The sequence below is a fragment of the Carcharodon carcharias genome (genome assembly GCF_017639515.1).
Source record: "Carcharodon carcharias isolate sCarCar2 chromosome 36 unlocalized genomic scaffold, sCarCar2.pri SUPER_36_unloc_2, whole genome shotgun sequence".
Classification (NCBI taxonomy): domain Eukaryota; kingdom Metazoa; phylum Chordata; class Chondrichthyes; order Lamniformes; family Lamnidae; genus Carcharodon; species Carcharodon carcharias.
The window spans coordinates 1,148,507-1,170,024 of record NW_024470737.1 but is presented as its reverse complement, the minus strand read 5'-3'; the positions used below and the strand labels follow the sequence as shown (position 1 = coordinate 1,170,024).

Below are 21,518 nucleotides of genomic sequence, written 5' to 3'. Positions count from 1 at the left end.
TACCATTGAACGTCAAGGGGAGATGGTTGGATTCTTCCTTGTTGGAGATGGTCATTGCCTGACACTTGTGTGGTGTGAATGTTACTTGCCACTTGTCAGCCCAAGCCTGAATGTTGTCCAGGTCAGGTCTTGCTGCATATTGCTTCACCCAATAAGAGAGCTGGACTCGATAAATAAGCAATTGCTATAAAAGTTGAGAAAACCTGGAGTACACTCGGGTCATGAGGTTTCTCTTTGCTGGGAAATCCATCAAGTTCTGCTTCTCCTGCTTGTTTGGGGGGAGGCGTCGGTGAAAGGTTTTTTTTCAATTAAAATATTAAAATAAATTAATAACTGTAGATTTGATCCTTTTGCTCAATTGAGTGAGAATACCTCACATAATGAACCCAGTGTCTTCAAACGAGCTGAAGCGGGGGAAGCTGCTACCAGCCCCACTATTAATGAACCCGGGAGGAGCTAAACCGGGTTTAAATAAAAAGTCGAGTGTTGCTTCTAGTCAGGAACCGTGTGTCCATGCGTTGGCATTCGCTGGTGAGTAGAAAATCGGACCAAAGCACCAACATAAGCATTTGGAGCAGGAGTAGGCCATTTGGCCCCTCAAGTCTGCTCTGCCAGCCAATAAGATTATGGCTGGTCTTAACTCCACTTTCCTGTTTGCTTCCCCCTCCCCATAACCCTTGACCCCCCTGGTCAATCAAAAATCTGTCCACCTCAGCCTTGAATATATTCACTGACCCTGCCCCTACTGCTCTCTGTGGGGGGAGGGGGGGGGGGGGGGGGGGGGTGGTAGAATTCCACAGACTGACGACCCTCTGAGAGAAGAAATCCCTCCCCATCTCCATCTTCAGTGGGAGACTCCCTGACATACCTGGCAGCGGCCCCGAAATTCACACGCGATGTTGCCCAATTGTGCAGCAGGCAGAATGTCTTCCTGGGCTGCAGTACAAATTGTGGTGAGAGTTTGAAATTTGGCATTCTTGTGTTTGTCCCGATGAGCGCAAGATGAGAAACTCTGGCAAAATGTCTTTAGTTTTCAGCAATAGCGTAACTGGATTTAAGTAGAAAAGTTTAAGCCACACCACAGGGACTGCAGTGGCTTGAGAAGGCGGCTCACCACCACCCTCTCAAGGGGTAATTAGGGATGGGCAATAAATGCTGGGCCTGGCCAGTGACGCCCACATCCCGTGAATAAATAGAAAAAACATTCTGAGGTGCTAGAAAATGAAATCTCTTGCGCCCTTTGCTCTAACTTGTGTGTTGAAAAACATCGGGCATGCGTCTGGGCTAGCGAGAGACGGAGACAGAAATTAATTTCAACCACACGCAGATTTTTCTTTTCCTTAATCCTTCATGGGATGTGGGGGTCTCTGGCAAGACCAGCATTTGTTGCCCACCCCTAATTGCACCCTGGAACTGAGGGTCCCTCCCGCTCGGCCATTTCGGGCGGGCAGTTTAAGAGTCAACCCCGTGGCTGTGGGGTCTGGAGTCACGTGTAGGCCAGACCGGGTAAGGGGGGCAGATTTCCCTCCCTAAAGGGGCATTAGTGACCCAGATGGGGTTTTTATGACAATCGGTGATGGTCATGATGGTCACCGTCACTGAGACTCGCTTTATATTCCCAGATTTATTCATCAAACTTAAATTCCACCAGCAGACGCGGGGTATGTTCTCCGGTGCCCTGGGGCCCAATATTTATTCAACGCACATGTTATCTTGGGTCATTATCACATTGCTGCTTGTGGGATCTTGCTGTGCACCAAACGGCCACCACGTTTCCCACGTTAACAGCAGGGATTGCAGTTCAATAAGGTCCTTCCATTGGCTGCAAAGCGCTTTGGGGGCAGCCTGAGGATGTGAAAGGCGCTAGTGAAATGCATGTTCTTTCATTCTATCCTTATGAACCCAACTAACCCCCTCGCCTCTGGTGTTGCCCTTCATTTGAGGGGGTGGTGCTCACTGAGGTCTAACCTTCCCTCCCCTGGCTTGGGGCACCGCTCCTGGGAGCATGGGGGGTGGGGGGCAGTACTATTGGAAGCTCCCCTCCTCTGCACTGCCCATATTCCTGGTCCTTGTGTAATTCCACATCCCACTCTGGAGGATGGAGCCAAGCCTTGCTCAGGTGACTGTTTGGGAGATGCTTTATGTTAGTGGATGAGGGAAGCCTGGCTCCATCTTCTGACCCGAGGGCCCCTCTGTTGATCTTTGAACTCTGGCCACCGAGGCCCAATTGCAGGCAAATGGCCTGGAAACACTGCGGAGACCATGTTTTGTGTCACCTGTACAGTTAATATTTGCCTGCCCATTTAAAGACAAGTGTATCGCAGCACAGGAGGCCATTCGGCCCATCATACCTGTTCCGGCTCTTTGAAAGATCTATCCAATTAGCACCCACTCCCCACCCCCGTCCTCTTCCCCCCCCCGCCCCATATCCTTGCAAATGTTTCCCCTTCAAGTATTTATCCGATTCCCCCCACTTTTGAAAGTTCCTATTGAATCTGCTTCCACCGCCCTTTCAGGCAGCGCCTTCCAGATCACAACAACTCGCTGTGTAAATAAAAACAAATTCTCCTCATCTCCCCCTCTGGTTCCCTTCCCGATTCTCTTCAATCTGTGTCCCCTCTGGTTACCGACCCTCCTGCCCAGTGGAAACAGTGTCTCCTTATTTACTCTGTCTGAACCCCCCTTCCTGATTTTGAACGGCTCGATCCAATCTCCCCTTAACCTTCTCTGCTCTAAGGAGAACAATCCCAGCTTCTCCACACGAACTGAAGTCCCTCATCCCTGGTCTCATTTGGGGTAAATCTCCCTCCGCAACCTCTCCGAGGCCTTGACATCCTAGCACTGAACAATAAAGGTGACTGGATCGCAGCAGATGGAGAGTCGTTTTTCAATGCTGCTGGGGTAACTGGTGTTTTACATGGGGTAACTTTTCTCAAGGGAGAAGGCAGTGGTGCTTTTTTCTCTCCAGTCACGTTTGTCTTTTTCCAATAAGATCACCTCTCATTCTTCTAAACCTGTCCAACATTTCCTTATAAGACAACCCCAGAATCAGCCCAGTCAACCTTCACTGAACTGCCTCCAATGCAAGTATATCCCTCCTTAAGTAAGGAGACCAAAACTGTACACAGTAGTCCAGGTGCAGTCTCACCAATACCCTGTACAGCTGTAGCGAGAATTCCTGACTGTTACACTCCTTCCCCCTCGCAATAAACCTTCCATTTACCTTCCCTTCACCTGCACGCTAGCATTTTGTGACTCGTACCAGGACACCCAGATCCCTCTGCACCTCAGAGTCCTGCAATCTCTCTCCATTTAAATAATCTGCTGCTTTTCTATTCTTCCTGCCAAAGAGGACAAGCTCACATCTTCCCCATGTTATACTCCCATCTGCCAAATTTTTGCCCACTCGCTTAACCTCTCTTTATTCCTTTTTCAAGAATCTTTGTATCCTCCTCACAACTTGCTTTCCTACCTACCTTTGTATCGTCAGCAATGTTCGTCTGTTCCACCACACGGCACGAGTCATCCGTTTGGCACGCTTAACACAAGTTTCAAATATTTTAGCTGTAGGATCTTCAGTTAAACCTGGGACCTGACCCCACAAGAACCAGAGAGAAAGAAGCTCCCTACCTCTGAGTGCGTCGTCAACCCTGGGACCTATCACAACTCTGGCAGTCATTTTGAAGCCACAATTCTGGACTCTTTTTTAAAAAATATATTAATTTATGGGATGTGGGCGTCGCTGGCTAGGCCAGCACTTATTGCCCACTCCTGATTGTCATTATAAAATTCCCAGGTTTCTAATGGGGAAGCTGACAGGAGTAGTGTGCAGACAGAAGAGTTTTTTTTAATGTATTACATAATTACAGAGGGAACCAGCCAACCTGAGAGAGAGAGACAGAGACCTGGGCAGCTTGCCCCTGCCCCAAATGACTCAAGAATCAAGCTGGATTGGAGTGAACTGGAAAGCTGGGCCAGGCTCAGTGGCATCAAACCCACGCTCGGTTCTGTCTCTATGCGGGCGAGCACATTAGCAAGGAGCTGCCAGTCTGGTCGATCCCATCTTCTAAAATTCCCCCCCCCACGGTCCCTCTCAGGCTGGGAGAGATTGATTGGAAGCACGACCCACAGACACGGAGGATATCACCCAGGTCATTCAGTCTTTGGAGCATCTGTTGAAGTCCACGTCGATGGTTCCATAGTGCAGCTTGGAGACGACACACACTCTGCTCTTGACACTCACTCCCCAAGTCGATGGTTCCACAGTGCAAACATCAGCTGCAGCCTGGAGGTTCCACAGTGCAGCCCGGAGACGACCCTCACTCCGCTCTGACAGAGAAGATGCTGTACCCCATGTTGCCCAGCACTCCGAGGAGCAGAAGCCAGAGTGGGATGAGGACCCAGGAGAGTTTCATCACCGCGTAACGCTCCAGACGGGCGCAGAGCGCCAGGAAGAAGCCCAGCTTGAGCAGCATGGCGCACAGGTACCAGACTTTCCGCCGGACGTTGCTGCTGTGTCGGTCGTAGCCCGCCTTGCAGCGCCCGACCAGCTTGACCACCAGCATGACCAGCAGCACGGTGTCGAAGACCCAGAGTGGGATGAAGACCAGGAACCAGTTCCAGCCCAGCGTCTCGTCCAGCTTCAGCACCAGGACGATGAGGAAGAGCAGGGTGAACAGCCATGTCAGCAGGACCCGCTGCGCCAGCGACATTTTCATTGGGGGGGGGGGCGGGGGGGGGGACCGGGACCGGCGACCCCGGGATCCGCTTCGGACAGCGAGGCGGCCTCTCCCTTCCGCGGTCCCACTGTTGCCCACCAGCCACCAGAGGACTGCGGGCGGGCCGAGGAGGGTGGGGGGGGGGGGGGGGGGGGGGGTGGTGGAGAGAGGACGTTGGCAGAACTTTGCCAGATATGAAGGTGGCAGAAATCAATTTAAGGCAGCAGCCAGGACATTCTGTGGGAGGCTCTCTGACATCGGGTTTGGGAAGGGGGGGCACGGATTGGAGGGGAGATGTCGTCCTATTCAAGCAGAGGGGAGGAGGGTCTGTTTCCCTTTGCAGGGCTGCACCTCCTGGGATCCTGATATCTAGGGGATCCTGGGTTCTAGGGGATCCTGGTACCCAGTGGATCCTGGGTTCTAGGGGATCCTGGTACCCAGTGGATCCTGGGTTCTAGGGGATCCTGGCACTCAGTGGATCCTGGGTTCTAGGGGATCCTGGTACCCAGTGGATCCTGGGTTCTAGGGGATCCTGGTACCCAGTGGATCCTGGGTTCTAGGGGATCCTGGGTTCTAGGGGATCCTGGTATCCAGTGGATCCTGGGTTCTAGAGGATCCTGGTATCCAGTGGATCCTGGGTTCTAGAGGATCCTGGTATCCAGTGGATCCTGGGTTCTAGGGGATCCTGGTACCCAGTGGATCCTGGGTTCTAGAGGATCCTGGTATCCAGTGGGAAGTGAAAATGCGTTTTTTTTCCGTCAGGCTGGTGGTTAATAAAAAAATAAACAAAAAGAAAATTAGAAAAACAACTCACTACAGGGCCTGTCCTCAACTTTACTTTGGGATTAAGGTCAGGACGGGGGAGAGACTAGGCCTTAAACCGGCCCATAGCAACCAGCGGGGGGGGCGGGGCCAGATGACCCGGAAGCGGAACTCCCTGCCCGGGTAACCGCTGACCTGAAAGCGGTATGAAGGTACGCTGACCGGCCCAATTTTAATATTTTTGACGATGCGCTGGCGTTTTATTCTTTTTGTTGCATTGGTCGGGTGCTGTTGAGTTCGTCGCGATGGAAGGACGTGGTTGCGGGGCTTTGAATTGGATTTGTTTACGGGCCGGGCCGGTCTGCGCAGGCGCACGGAACCCGCTCCCTCCCTCGCGCAGGCGCGCTGACGACTCCCTCCCTTGCGCCGGCGCAATGTTCGCCCCTCCTCCCCTTTCCCCGGCGCATTGGCCGCGCCTCCTCCCTCGCGCAGGCGCACCTTTCGCCACGCCCCTCCTCGCCTCCACCCCTGCGCAGGCGCACTGACCGCTCCCAGCTCCCCGCGACACCACCCGCACCCCCCCCCCGCCACCCCCCCTCCGTCCCTCCCGTCCCCTCCCCTCTCCTCCCCGGCGGGTGCGCGCGCAGTCGGTCAGGCGGGCGCGGAGCGATGGCGGCGGAAGGTTCTGGAAAGCGGCGGATTAAAGTGACGGTGAAAACCCCCAAAGACCGCGAGGAGTTCGCCGTGGAGGAGGAGGCGTCCGTGCGGGAGGTGAGGGCGCGGGGGCCGAGGCCCCGAGGCTGAGGCCCAGGCCCGGGGAGAGGGAGAGGCCCCGGGGCCCAGTGACGGGGAGAGCGGGGCTCTGGGCCTCCGGGGTTCCGGGGCTCCGGCCTGGGCGTGGGAGCCGCCTCCCTCTGCCCGGGCTACCCGGGCTGGGCAGCAGCTATTCCCGGACCCGCTGTGTCTGTGTCTGTGTGTGGGTGTGGGTGTGTGTGAGGGGGGGCGGGTGTGAGGGGAGAGGTTAAGCTGCAGGTAGAATAGTCGGAGTGTCCATGGTACAGCCTGAGGGAATGGGCACCGGATAGAGTGTGGGCAGCGTATGGAGTCTATAGAGTGTGGGCAGCGTATGGAGTCTATAGAGTGTGGGCAGCGTATGGAGTCTATAGAGTGTGGGCAGCGTATGGAGTCTATAGAGTGTGGGCACCGTATGGAGTCTATAGATAGTGGGCAGCGTATAGAGTCTATAGATAGTGGGCAGCGTATAGAGTCTATAGATAGTGGGCAGCGTATAGAGTCTATAGATAGTGGGCAGCGTATGGAGTCTATAGATAGTGGGCAGCGTATAGAGTCTATAGATAGTGGGCAGCGAATAGAGTCTATAGATAGTGGGCAGCGTATGGAGTCTATAGATAGTGGGCAGCGAATAGAGTCTATAGATAGTGGGCAGCGTATAGAGTCTATAGATAGTGGGCAGCGTATAGAGTCTATAGATAGTGGGCAGCGTATAGAGTCTATAGATAGTGGGCAGCGTATGGAGTCTAGATAGTGGGCAGCGTATGGAGTCTATAGATAGTGGGCAGCGTATGGAGTCTATAGATAGTGGGCAGCGTATGGAGTCTATAGATAGTGGGCAGCGTATGGAGTCTATAGATAGTGGGCAGCGTATAGAGTCTATAGATAGTGGGCAGCGTATGGAGTCTATAGATAGTGGGCACCCTATGGAGTCTATAGAGCGCGGGCACCCTATGGAGTCTATAGAGCGCGGGCACCCTATGGAGCCCCTAGAGCGCGGGCACCGTGTAGTGCCCCTAGAGCGCGGGCACCGTGTAGTGCCCCTAGAGCGCGGGCACCGTGTAGTGCCCCTAGAGCGCGGGCACCCTGTAGTGCCCCTAGAGCGCGGGCACCCTATAGTGCCCCTAGAGCATAGACACCATATAGAACGTAGGGTCTGTATAGAGTCTATAGAGTGTAAGCACCATATAATGTGTAGGCACTATATAGAGTCTATAGAGTGTGAGCACTGTATAGAGTCTATAGAGCATAGACACCATATAGAATGTGGGCACCGTGTAGGCACCATATAGTGTCTATAGAGTGTAGGCACCATATAGTGTCTATAGAGTGTAGGCACCATATAGTGTCTATAGAGTGTAGGCACCATATAGTGTCTATAGAGTGTAGGCACCATATAGTGCCGTGTAGGCACCATATAGTGCCGTGTAGGCACCATATAGTGCCGTGTAGGCACCAAATAGTGCCGTGTAGGCACCATATAGTGCCGTGTAGGCACCATATAGTGTCTATAGAGTGTAGGCACCATATAGTGTCTTGTAGGCACCATATAGTGTCTTGTAGGCACCATATAGTGTCTTGTAGGCACCATATAGTGTCTTGTAGGCACCATATAGTGTCGTGTAGGCACCATATAGTGTCTATAGAGTGTAGGCACCATATAGAGCATGGGCACCGTATAGTGTCAGTAGAGCATATACACCGTACATAGTCTGTAGAGGCAGGCGCCATATAGAGTCTAGAATGTGGGCACCATATAGATCCTATAGAGCATAGACACCATACGGAGCATAGGCACCATATAGAGTCTATAGAGCATATGCACCATATAGAGTCTATAGAGTGTAGGCACCTTATAGAGTGTAAACACCATATAGAGTCTATAGAGCGTAGACATTGTATAAAGCGTGGGCACTGTGTAGAGTCTATAGAGCGCAGCTACATATGGAGTCTATAGAGCGTAGACACCATATGGAGTCTGTAGAGCTTAGACACCATATATTGTATAGGCACAGTATAGTCTAGATGTAGGCACCATATAGCGTCTATAGAGAAGGCACCATATAGAGAAGGCACCGTATAGAGTCTATAGAGAAGGCACCGTATAGAGTCTATAGAGAAGGCACCGTATAGAGTTTATAGAGAAGGCACCGTATAGTGTGTATAGGGTAGACACCATATAGAGTCTATAGAGTGTAGGCACCGTATAGAGTGTGAACACCATATAGAGTCTATAGAGCGTAGGCACCGTTTAGTGTATATAGAGCGTAGACATTGTATAAAGCGTGGGCACTGTGTAGAGTCTATAGAGCGCAGCTACCATGTGGAGTCTATAGAGCGCAGCTACCATGTGGAGTCTATAGAGCGCAGCTACCATGTGGAGTCTATAGAGCGCAGCTACCATGTGGAGTCTATAGAGCGCAGCTACCATGTGGAGTCTATAGAGCGCAGCTACCATGTGGAGTCTATAGAGCGCAGCTACCATGTGGAGTCTATAGAGCGCAGCTACCATGTGGAGTCTATAGAGCGCAGCTACCATGTGGAGTCTATAGAGCGCAGCTACCATGTGGAGTCTATAGAGCGCAGCTACCATGTGGAGTCTATAGAGCGCAGCTACCATGTGGAGTCTATAGATCGCAGCTACCATGTGGAGTCTATAGAGCGCAGCTACCATGTGGAGTCTATAGAGCGCAGCTACCATGTGGAGTCTATAGAGCGCAGCTACCATGTGGAGTCTATAGAGCGCAGCTACCATGTGGAGTCTATAGAGCGTAGACACCATGTGGAGTCTATAGAGCGTAGACACCATATGGAGTCTGTAGAGCTTAGACACCATATATTGTATAGGCACAGTATAGTCTAGATGTAGGCACCATATAGAGTCTATAGAGAAGGCACCGTATAGAGTCTATAGAGAAGGCACCGTATAGTGTGTATAGGATAGACACCGTATAGAGTCTATAGGGTAGACACCACATAGAGTATCAGCAGGTCTGGCAGCATCAGCGGAGAAGAGTACAGTTGACGTTTCGAGTCCTCATGACCCTTCAACAGTTGAAGGATCATGAGGACTTGAAACGTCAACTGTACTCTTCTCCGCTGATGCTGCCAGACCTGCTGAGTTTTTCCAGGTATTTTTTATTTTTTGTTTTGGATTTCCAGCATCCGCAGTTTTTTTGTTTTTTGTATTTATAACCATATAGAGTCTATAGAGCATGGACACCGTATAGAGCCTATCGAGTGTAGGCACCGCATTGAGTGTGGGCGCCCTGCAGCGCCTCATACAACACAGGAAAAGGCCCTTCAGCCCATCTAATCTGTGCCAGTCAAACAAGTACCTCACTTTTCTAATCCCATTTTCCACCACTAGGCTCATAGCCTTATATGCGATGGCATCGCAAGTGCAGATCCAAATACTTCTTAAATGTTATGAGGTTTTCTGCCTCTACTACCCTTTCAGGCAGTGAGTTCCAGATTCCCACCACCCTCTGGGTGAAAAAATTCTTCCTCACAGCCCCTCTAAACCTCCTGCCCCTTACCTTAAATCTATACCCCTGGTTATTGACCTTCCATCAAGGGGAAAAGTTCCTTCCTGTCTACCCTATCTATGACCCTCATAATTTTATACACTTCAATCATGTCACCCCCTCAATCTCCTCTGCTCCAGGAAAAATAACTCCAGTCTATCCAATCTCTCCTCATAACTAAAACTCTCCAGTCCAGGCAACATCCTGGTAAATCTTCTCTGCACTCTCTCTAATGTAATCACATCCTTCCTATAATGCGGATTCCAGAACTGCACGCAATACTCTAGCTGTGGCCTAACCAACGTTTTATACAGTTCCAGCATAACCTCCCTGCTCTTATATTCTGTGCCTCGGCTAATAAAGGCAAGTATCCCATATGCCTTCCTAACCACCTTGTCTACCTGTCCCTCTACATGCACACCAAGGCCCCTCTGATCTTCGGTACTTCCCAGGGTCTTACCATTCATCGTGTATTCCCGTGCCTTGTTTGTCCTGTAGAGTGTGGGCCATGTAGAGCCTCTAAGAGTGTAATAGGTTAGATATAGCAGTAGGCCATTCGGCCCCTCGAGCTTCCTCCATTCTATTAAATCATGGCTGATCTGATTGTGGCCTTAACTCCACTTTCCTGCCTGTCCCCCTCATAACCCTTGACTCCCTCGTTGATCAGAAATCTGTCTGACTCAGCCTTAAATATATTCGGTGAGCCAGCCCCCACTGCTCTCTGGGGGAGAGAATTCCACAGACTAATGACCCCTTGAGAGTAGAAATTTCTCTTCCTTTCCATCTTAAATAGGAGACCCCTTATTATTAAACTGTGCCCCCCTTGCCCTAGACTCCCCCAGCATCCTCCCTCAGTCCCCTCAGAATCTTATGTTTCAATAAGATCCCCCTCATTCTTCTAAACTCCAATGGGCACAGGCCCAACCTGCTCAAGCTTTCCTCATAAAAGAAACCCCTTCATCCCAGGAATGAGTCGAGTGGACCTTCTTTGAACTGATTCTACTGCAGTTACGTCTTTATTCAAATAAGAAGACCAAAGCTGTACACAATACTCTAGATGTAACCTCACCAGCACCCTGAACAGCTGCAGTAAAACTTCCCTACTTTTACATTCTATTCTCCCTGCAATAAACGCTAATATTCCATTCACCTCCCTAATCACTTGCTGCATCTGTATACTAACTTTTCCTGATTCATGCACCAGGACACCCAGATCCCTCTGTACCTCAAGAGTTCTGCAATCTCTCTCCATTTAAATAATCTGCTGCTTTTCTGTTCTTCCTGTCAAAGTGAACAAGCTCACATCTTCCCCACGCTATACTCCATCTGCCAAATGTTTGCCCATTTGCTTAACCTACCTATATTTCTTTGTAGACTCTTTATGTCCTCCGCATAACTTACTCTCCGACCTATCTTTGTATCATCAGCAAATTTATTTTTTTGTTTATGGGATGCGGGCATCGCTAAATAGGCCATCATTTCCTGCCAATTCCTAATTGCCCTTGAGAGCTAAGTGGCTTGCTAGGCAATTTCAGAAGAGTCGACCACATGGCTGTGGGTCTGGAGTCACGTGTAGGCCAGACCGGGTAAGAACGGCAGATTTCCCTCCCTAAAGGGGATTAGTGAACCAGTTGGGTTGCTACAGCAATCAACGGTGGTCATCATCAGACTTCCAAATTTTTGTTATTGAATTCCAATTTCTTCATCTGCTGTGGTGGGATTCGAGCCCAGAGCATCACCCTGAGTATCTGGAGTACCAGTCCAGTGACAGTACCACTATGGCACCACCTCCACTGCTACACATGTATATAACATATATACAGTTGCATCATATGGAATCTATGGAGTGTAATAGATGGGCTATTTTATCTGTGTGTTATGCCAGAATTATGGCTTTTAATATATTGGAATGTGACCTTTGGTACATGTCAAATATGGAAAATTGCAGCTATGAGGAAAGATTGGAGAGGCTGGGGATGTTCTCCTGGGAACAGAGGAGGCTGAGGCGAGATTTCATTGAGATGTACAAAATTGTGAGGGGCCTGGATAGAGTGGATGGGAATAGCCTGTTCACTTTGGCAGAGAGGTCAGTGACGAGGGGGCATAAATGTAAAGCGATTGCGAGAAAGATTAGAGTGGGGATGAGAAATATTTTCACCCAGAGGGTTGTGGGAGCCTGGAACTCTCAGTCTGAAAAGGTAGTAGAGGCAGAAACCCTCAGCTCATTTAAAAGGTGCCTGGATATGCACCTCAAGTGCTGTAACCTGCAAGGCTACAGTGCAAATGCTGGAGGGTGAGACTAGACTGGGCAGCTAATTTTTCAACCAGCACAGACATGATGGGCCAAGTGTCCTCTTTCTGTGCTGTAAATTCTCTGATTCCGTATGGGTATAATACATCGACTGTGGTATGTGATGCATCATATAGAATATGTGGACCATAATGTATGGAATATGTTATATATACACATATGTATGGTTACAATGCAGGAGGAGGCCGTTTGGCCCCATTATGTTTGTGCCGGCTGTCTATAAGAGCAATTCGGCTAGTCTTTTCCATGAACCCCTGCAAAAACATCTCTCTTCAGATAATGTTCCAATTCCCCCCCCAGAAGGCCTCGATTGAACCTGCCTCCACCACGCTCTCAGGCAGCGTGTTCCAAACCCTAACCACAGGAGAGAGTGCAGAAAGATCCTCGAGAATGGTTCCGTGAATGAGGAATTTCAGTTACATAGATTGGGGAAGTTGGGATTGTTTTCCTTGAAGAAAAGGCTGAGAGGAAATTTGGTACAGATGCTCAAAATCGCGAGGGGGCTGGTCAGAGTCAATAGGGAGAAACTGTCACCACTGACAGAAGGATCTAGAACGGGACACAGATTGGTTATAATTGGTGAAAGAGCCTAAGGCAGTATAAGGAAAACCCTATTTGTGTGGCTAGTCGTTAGGACCTGGAAAGCAGTGTGAAAGGTTAGTGGAGGCGGATTCAGTTGTGTCCTTCAAAAGAGAATTGGATAGGCACCCAAGGGGGGAATAATGGCAGATTGTACTGGGAAAAATGGATTGCACAGGCACACAGTGGGCTGGGGGGAAACGGCAGATTGTATGGGCAGACAGTGAGCTATGGGGAAATGATGGATTGTACAGGCAGACAGCGGGCTAGTGAGAAAATGGCAGATTATATGGGCAGACAGCGGGCGAGGGCGAAATGGCGGATGGTACAGGCAGACAGCGGGCTAGTGAGAAAGCAGATTGTACAGGCAGACAGCGGGCTAGTGAGAAAACAGGTTGTACAGGCAGACAGCGGGCTAGTGAGAAAACAGGTTGTACAGGCAGACAGCGGGCTAGTGAGAAAACGGATTGTACAGGCAGACGGCGGGCTGAGGGGGGGGACAGATTATACAGGCAGACGGCAGGCTAGTGAAAAAATGGATTGTACAGGCAGACACCGGGCTAGGTGAAAATGGCAGGTTGTACAGGCAGGCAGTGCACTGGGGGAAATGGGCTATACAGGCAGTCAGCAGGCCAGGGAAAAATGGCAGATTGGACAGGCAGACTGCGGGCTAGGGGAAAACGACAGATTGTACAGGCAGACAGCAGGCTAGGTGAAAATGGCAGGTTGTAGAGGCAGACAGCCGACTGGGGGAAACGGCAGATTCTACAAGCAGACAGTGCACTGGGGGAAACGGGCTGTACAAACAGTCAGCAGGCCAGGGGAAAATGACAGATTGTACAGGCAGTCAGCGGACTAGGGGGAAAATGGCATATTGTGCAGGCGGACGAGGACTCGATGGGCTGAATGGCCTCCTACTGTGTTGGAACCATTCTCTGATGCTACTTGCTGATTTAAAAAAAAGTTTCTCCTCATATCCCCATTGCTGCTTTTACCAGTCACCTTAAATCTGTACTTCCTGGTTCTCGATCCTTCCAACAATGGGAATACTTTCTCCCTCTCAACTTTGTTCAAAACCCAATGTGATTCAAATCTCCTCTCAACCTTCTCTTCAAGGAAAACAGTCCCAACTTCTCCAGTCTATGCACATAACTGAAGCTCCTTGAATCCCTGGAACCATTCTCATGTACATAGTGTGTATTGAGCATGTGTGTGTGTTGTAGGTATATATACATAATATATTATATATTGTATAATGTATGGGATACAGTTATATTTATAAGCATGATAATTTTATTTAAGATGGGATGTAGTAATATATATGGAGAATGATGTTTTTGGGAGATGTGGATGATATGTGGCCTATTGCATATTTGGGAGGTTAAATCTGATGGGTATAACATTTGGAGCATAGTAAGTAATAAATCTTTTCATTATAATGTTGGATTTATATTGTGGGGTATAAGATATCAGATCTGGGGTATAATAAGAGATACGAGGTTATTTGCTCTGGTTGGAAGAATAGAAACATGTTTTTGGAATGGTGAGATTATCAAATGTTGGTGCACAGAGGGATTTGAGAGACTGGGAAATGCTGATATTCAGGGATTTGGCTGTCCTTGTACACTGGTTATAGACAGTTAACGTGTGGTTCACAGGGGAGTTGAATTATAAGGGTCAGGAAAAACTTTTGTAATTGCAGGTTTATGTATAAGGAAAGGATTGATAGGCTGGAGCTCTTCTCTATTGAAGAAGGAAGGCTGAGTGGGTGATCTAATCGAGGTCCTTTAAAATGATGAAAGGTTTTGATTGAGTGGACACAGAGAAAATGTTTCCTCTTGTGGGGAGGCCATTAATATAAGATAGTCACCAAGAAATCCAATTGGGGAATTCAGGAAAAACTTCTTTACCCAGAGAGTGGGGAGAATGTGGGACTCGCTCCCACAGGGAGTGGTTGAGGTGAATCGCAGAGATGGATTGGAGGGGGGAAGCTGGATAAACACATGAGGGAGAGAGGAATAGAAGGACATGTTGATGGGGTGAGATGAAGAGAGGGTGGGAGGAGGCTCATGTGGGACAGAAACACCAGCACGGAGCAGAGAGGCTGAATGGCCTGTCTCTGCTGTATATCCTCAATAATCTATGCAACCTATATAGCCTTGGTTGGGCCACACCTGGAGTATTATATACAGTTTTGGTCTTCTCACCTAAGGAAGGATATATCAGCCTTCGAGGAGGTGCAGCGAAGGTTTATTAAGTTAATTGTTTAGATGAGGGGATTGTCCTATGAGGAGAGATTGAGGAGACTGGGCCTAGGGAATGAGAGGTGATCTCTTTGAAACATGTAGCATTGGGGAGGCTTGACGTGGTTGTCACTGAGAGGCTGCTCTCCCGTGGGGAAATCTAGAACTAGGGGTCTCGGGATAAGGGGTCAGCTATTTAGGACCGGGATGAGAAATTTATTCACAGGGGGTTGTGAATCTTCAGGATTCTTTACCCCAGAGGCTTGTGGAAGCTTAGTGGTTGAGCAGATTCAGAGAGATAGAATTCAGTAATCGACCTAAGGAAATCTGGGGATAGAGCAGAGAAGGTAGAAGATGAGCCGTGCTTGTATTGAATGGTGCAGAGCATGCTCGAGGGGCTAAATGACCCCCTCCTATTTCTTGTGTTCTTCCAAGCAGTGTGTCTGGTGGAGACTATAAGACAGTGAAAGTAAAAAAGGAATGCAAAATTGGATTAAAGCAGATGGAGTATAACGTGGGGAAGATGTGAGCTTGTCCACTTTGGCAGGAAGAATAAGAAAAGCAGCAGGTTATTTAAATGGAGAGAGATTGCAGAACTCTGAGGTACAGAGGGATCTGGGTATCCTGGTACATGAATCAGGAAAAGTTAGTATACAGATGCAGCAAGTGATTAGGGAGGTGAATGGAATATTAGGTTTTATTGCAGGGGGAATGGAGTATAAAAATGTGGAAGTTTTACTGCAGTTGTACAGGGTCTCCGTTAGACCACACCTAACCTACTGTGTACAGTTTTGGCCTCCTTGTTTAAAAAAAGATATAATTGTGTTAGAAGCAGTTCAGAGAAGGTTCACTGGACTCATTCCTGGGATGAAGGGGTTATCCTATGAGGAAAGGTTGGGCCTGTACACATTGGAGTTTAGAACAATGAGAGGTGATCTTATTGAAACATATAAGTTCCTGAGGGAGGCTTGACTGAATGGATACCAGGAGGATGTTTCCCCTTGTGGGAGAGACTAGAACTAGGGGACACGGTTTAAAAAATAAGGGGTCTCCCAGAGACAGAGGTGAGGAATTTCCCCTCTCAGAGGGTCGTCAGTCTGTGGAATTCTCTCCCCCAGAGAACAGTGGAGGCCGGGTCACTGAATATATTCAAGGCCGTTTTTTTTGCATGATTTTTGATCAAGATGGGGGGCAGACAGGAAAGTGGAGTTAAGGCCACAATCAGATCAGCCATGATTTAATAGAAAAGAGCAGGCTCGAGGGGCCGAATGGCCTACTCTCCTACTCTTAAGTCCTATGTTCCTATGATTTGTATGATACTGTGATACTGTAGAGCTAGCACAAGACAATGAGCCGCATGGCTTCAACCTGTACAGCAGTTTCTATGAAGAATGTTACGTTAGGCTGGTTGACCGGAGCCTTCACTGGCAGGTGTCAACAATTGGTGACGTGAACCTGCAGGACGAAGGAATTGGGCCTCTCAATGGATTGTGACTTTTCGCTTGGGTTTAATGGTGTTGATTCCGAACAAAAGGGAGGCGATCGAGCCCCTTTTGGGGATAGATGAATGAAGGGCACCCTTTCTGCAGGATAGAGCTGTTCACTTTGATAAGGAGTGGTGTGTGCTGTCAGCCAGCATTCTCTGCAACAAGGGCTGTGGGGCTAGAGCAGACAGGTTGCATTGGGCTCGCAGATCAGTCGTGATCATGTAGAAAGGTGGAGCAGGCTCAATGGGCCTTACTTTCTTACTCCTATTTCTTCATTTCAGCTTCACCCCCAACTCTTTGAGCTATGAACTGACTCTAGTGACATGGGTTTCCTTTGGACATTTCAATAGATTTTGAATATCAGTGTCTGGGGCTCTGAGTTATAAGCTCCCAATCCATTGGATGCTAATTATTCATTGCCTGGAGCCTCGTCCATCAATATGCTCATTCATCTGCTTTCGGTCCTCAGCGACGCTTCATTTTGCACCCATTTCCCGGCTCGGACCGCCACTCACACCCCCACCCTTTCTGTCCTGCCACCTTTGTGCCTGTTCCATCATTCTGTCAGATCCCCCAGCCTTTGCTCCTTCCCCCTATTACCCTTACCCAATGCATCCTGTTACCCTTGGCCTCGGAATTGCGAATGATCCGGATCCGGTTTCCCGCAACCCCTTTGTGTGGGGAAGATGCTTCTTGCTGGCGCTCATTTTAGCGCATCGCCCTGGTTCACATCTCGCTGCTGCACGCGGGTAAGGAGAAACAACTTCACTCCTCTGCCTCGCACGGCTTCCACTCTGGCTGACTCCACCACCAGTACTGCACCCTGCTGTTCAGCTCGAATCTTTGGGTAGAGCCTACCGTTTTTTAAGACAGTGCTGGGTGTTTTTCCATAGTAGAAATATCTCACATGCCCTCGACTGTACTCACTGAAATCTCAGGGCTGTCTGATCCGATTGCAGTGGTCGAGATACAAGGGATGATGGTGTGTACTCGCTGCCGTGAGTCTGTAAGTACAGTGGTGTGTTGTAAGGGATGCGTGTGAGTGCCGCTGCTAGTGCCTGTGTGCAAAGCCCTCAGAATGACTCTGTTTTGGCTGACTGAAAGCTGTTCCAGACTCACTGGGAGTTCCCACCTAGTCTGGAAGCATCTACTGCTACCAAAATGGTCCCTTTGTCCCGAGAAATTATAACTCCGTTTTTTTTTTAAAAAGGAGCAAGGTGTTGTGGCACAGAGGCTGGGCAGTGATGGTTATAACATCAGTGGGTAACACACTCTCACCTGGCAATCCCGAGCTGCCAGGTTCAAGCCCCACTACAGGGCTGGAGTACAGAAACCCCAGCGCCAGCACTGAGGGAGTTGGAGCTGCCGTCTTCAGATGAGATGTTAAACTGAGGCCCCATCTGCCTTCTCGGGTGGAATTATAAGATCCCCTGAAGGGGGGAGCTCTCCCCAATGTCCTGATCAATGTTTTATCCCTCAACCAACATCATAAACAGGTGATCTGGGTCATTATCACATTGCTGTATGTGAGATCTTGCTGTGCGCAGATTGGCTGCTACGTTTCTGAAGTGTAATCACTTGTAGCAATTGGCTGTGAAGCGCTGAGATGTCCAGTGGTTATGAAAGGTGCAATGGAAATGAAAATCTTTCTTTAATGAACTGTGTGGATGCGTACCGTAAATGCTCAGTCCTGTTCCAATCGTTCATTCCCAGATCCCTCACGTAGCTGTGGTGTTCTGCTTCAGGATTCATCCACTGCTGATACAATAACCCGAACACTCCTCAGTGTAAACCAACAGGTCAGGGACACAAGACAAGTGTCTGGGAGCTCAGGCCCAAACACCTTGGAGTTATAGGTTAGATACCAGAGCAGTGGCTCTGATTTTACACTGGTTACAAACTGATGATTCTCCAGTTTGAGACGATTCATCCCAAACCCCTCAAATTGATTCCAGTCTGTAACTCACTCCTGGGTGTCTGTTATTCTATCTCTAAACCACCCGAACCCCTTGTTAGATTACAGTCTGTAACTCACTCCCAGGTATCTGTTATTCTATATATAAACCACCCCAAAACCCTCGATTAGATTTTAGTCTGTAACTCAATCCTGGGTGTCTGTTCTATATATAAACACCCTGAACCCCTCAAATTGATTCCAGTCTGTAACTCACTCCCAGGTATCTGTTATTCTATATATAAACCCCCCGGACCCCTCGATTAGATTCCAGTGTGTAACTCACTCCTGGGTGTCTGTTATTCTATATATAAACCACCCGAACCCCTTAATTAGATTCCAGTCTGTAACTCACTCCCGGGTATCTGTTATTCTATATATAAACCACCCCGAAACCCTCGATTAGATTTTAGTCTGTAACTCAATCCTGGGTGTCTGTTATTCTATATATAAACACCCTGAACCCCTCAAATTGATTCCAGTCTGTAACTCACTCCCAGGTATCTGTTATTCTATATATAAACCCCCCGATTCCCTCGATTAGATTCCAGTGTGTAACTCACTCCTGGGTGTCTGTTATTCTATATATAAACCACCCGAACCCCTCAATTAGATTCCAGTCTGTAACTCACTCCCGGGTATCTGTTATTCTATATATAAACCATGCTGAATCCCTCAATTAGATTCCAGTCTGTAACTCACTCCCGGGTATCTGTTATTCTATATATAAACCTCCCGAACCCCTCGATTAGATTCCAGTGTGTGACTCACTCTTGGGTATCTGTTATTCTATATATAAACCCTCCAAACCCCTCGATTAGATTCCAGTCTGTAACTCACTCCCGGGTATCTGTTATTCTATATATAAACCACCTCGAACCCCTCGATTAGATTCCAGTCTGTAACTCACTCCTGGGTATCTGTTATTCTATATATAAACCTTGCTGAATCCCTCAATTAGATTCCAGTCTGTAACTCACTCCCGGGTATCTGTTATTCTATATATAAACCTCCCGAACCCCTCGATTAGATTCCAGTGTGTAACTCACTCTTGGGTATCTGTTATTCTATATATAAACCCCCCAAACCCCTTAATTAGATTCCAGTCTGTAACCCACTCCCGCGTATCTGTTATTCTATATATAAACCACCCGAACCCCTCCATTAGTTTCCAGTTCGTAACTCACTCCCGGGTCTCTTCTATATATAAACCCCCCGAACTCCTCGATTAGATTCCAGTGTGTAACTCACTGTTGGGTATTTTATTCTATATATAAACCCACCTGAACCCTTCGATTAGATTCCAGTCTGTAACTCACTCCTGGGTAAATGTTGTTCTATATTTCAACCACCCCAAATCCCTCGATTAGATTCCAGTCTGTAACTCACTCCCAGGTATCTGTTATTCTATATATAAACCCCCCGAACTCCTCGATTAAATTCCAGTGTGTAACTCACTCCTGGGTATCTGTTATTCTGTATATAAACCCCCCGAACCCCTCGATTAGATTCCAGCCTGTAACTAACTTCATTGAGTTAATTGCTGGGGCAGGATTCAAGATGCTGCTCTGAGCCTCATCCCTCCCTGGCACTTTGTGTCGTTAAGATCAGTTGGACCTCCCACCCAGTCTAAACCTAGTGATTTCAGCTGGAAAGTGAATGTGAATTTTGTTTGAGAACAATTTGGGTTGTTTATCGATGACCCTTGTAGTCAATTAGTCTTTTCATTGGTTGAGATCGTGCATGGGCAAGTTGCAAGTGGTGTGAGGGCTGGATGGCTTTTATACGTGTATATAAATGTTCCAGGCCAGATAGGTTCAGATAAATCATGAGTCAATAGGTATAGTGGGAGCTGCAGGCTGGAGTACAGCTACATGGGAGGGTGGATGATTCTCCTGATCAGATTAAAGTTGCAGTCATAGATAGTGAAAGATAAACACCCATCATCTTTGCAGCTACAAAGGTTGCATTGTGGCACAGGATTTTCTGTGATTGGATGTTAATCTGAGTGGACACTGAGACGAAAGATTGAACAGGCTGGGTCTTTGACATTGGCACTAACACCAGCTCGGACTTGTTTTCTGTGCTCTTTCCACACTCTAACATTGAGCTCAGATGTCGCTGTGGATTCAGTATCGTTGGCTGGGTGGAAAGGGTTTATTTTGTGCAGTTGTGTTATAGGAACAATCCCAGATTCTGTCCTTTCAGCTTTGGCGAGAGTATATTGAAAGAGTTGGCACAAGGTTGAGATTTTGGTGAGTGTGGGTTTGTGTGATGGAAGCAGCACTCACCCAAGGGTGAATGAAAAGCACCATCCTCGATACTGTGTGTTTGTCCTTTGTACTATCTGTAAACTCCCCATGGTGGTCAAATGGTAAATAGAGGTTGTTTTTAGATCCAAGATGACTGATTTGGGAGGTTTTGGAAATTTGTTCACAGAGCCTCCTACTGCTCAGTGTCTGCAACTCCACTGTGACAGTTTACATAAAACGAAATGGGGGAAAACTGTTGACATAGCATTTTAGTATGGATAAAGTTGGCCCTGTAGGAAGTGGATGTTTCTGGACAGGGTGGGTGGTGTGTCTGTACCTGAGCCAGGTTTTATCAAATGCGTCAAATATACTAGGAAGAACCCCCACAAATCAACATAGTTTAACATATATTTGTGTGGCGCTCTTCCCCCTGCACTACTCCTGCTCGTTCTCCCCTGTGCGCCACTCCCACTTGGTTCCCCCCCACCTTCCCCATGTGTGCCGCTCCCGTTCGGTTACCCCCACCCTCCTGCACACTGCTCAGTTCCCCCCCCCCTCAAACACACACACACACACACACACTGCTCCCATTGCTCTGCACCTTCCAGTTCTGTAAAGATGTGCCATGCTGATTCTCCACCTGTGACACTGCCCTGAGGACCCAGTTTTAGTTTTGAGACACAGTGGTGTCTGGTCAGCTGCCTGCTGCATTTACCCGTATAAACATTGCAGTCATGTGTGGCGTGTACCTCCAGGAACAGAGGGAGCTCCGCGTGCACGAATCTTTGACGGGTGCAGCGCAAGTTAAGGAAAACTTGGATCGTTGGCAGTGGCATGGAGCACAAAAGGAGTAATGTATTATCTCTCTATCAACCCCTGGTTAGCCCCCAGCT

At 48.5% G+C, this 21,518-nt stretch overlaps 2 protein-coding genes across 2 annotated transcripts in view; one reads left to right on the top strand and one right to left on the bottom strand.

The window, feature by feature from the left end:
- Window positions 1-3,829: 3,829 nt before the first annotated feature.
- On the bottom strand, window positions 3,830-4,817 carry LOC121274426 (transmembrane protein 60-like). The gene has a single exon (XM_041181750.1). It carries the CDS (start codon window positions 4,716-4,718, stop codon window positions 4,320-4,322), a length of 399 nt encoding a protein of 132 aa, XP_041037684.1. The 5' UTR covers window positions 4,719-4,817; the 3' UTR covers window positions 3,830-4,319.
- A 1,275-nt stretch (window positions 4,818-6,092) lies between these two features.
- The window catches only part of ubqln4 (ubiquilin 4), a 45,823-nt gene continuing 30,397 nt past the window's right edge, over window positions 6,093-21,518 (top strand). Inside the window, exon 1 of the mRNA XM_041181763.1 lies at window positions 6,093-6,251. Within this exon, the coding sequence (XP_041037697.1) occupies window positions 6,150-6,251 (102 nt within the window). The 5' untranslated portion in view covers window positions 6,093-6,149. The remainder of the gene's footprint in view (window positions 6,252-21,518) is intronic.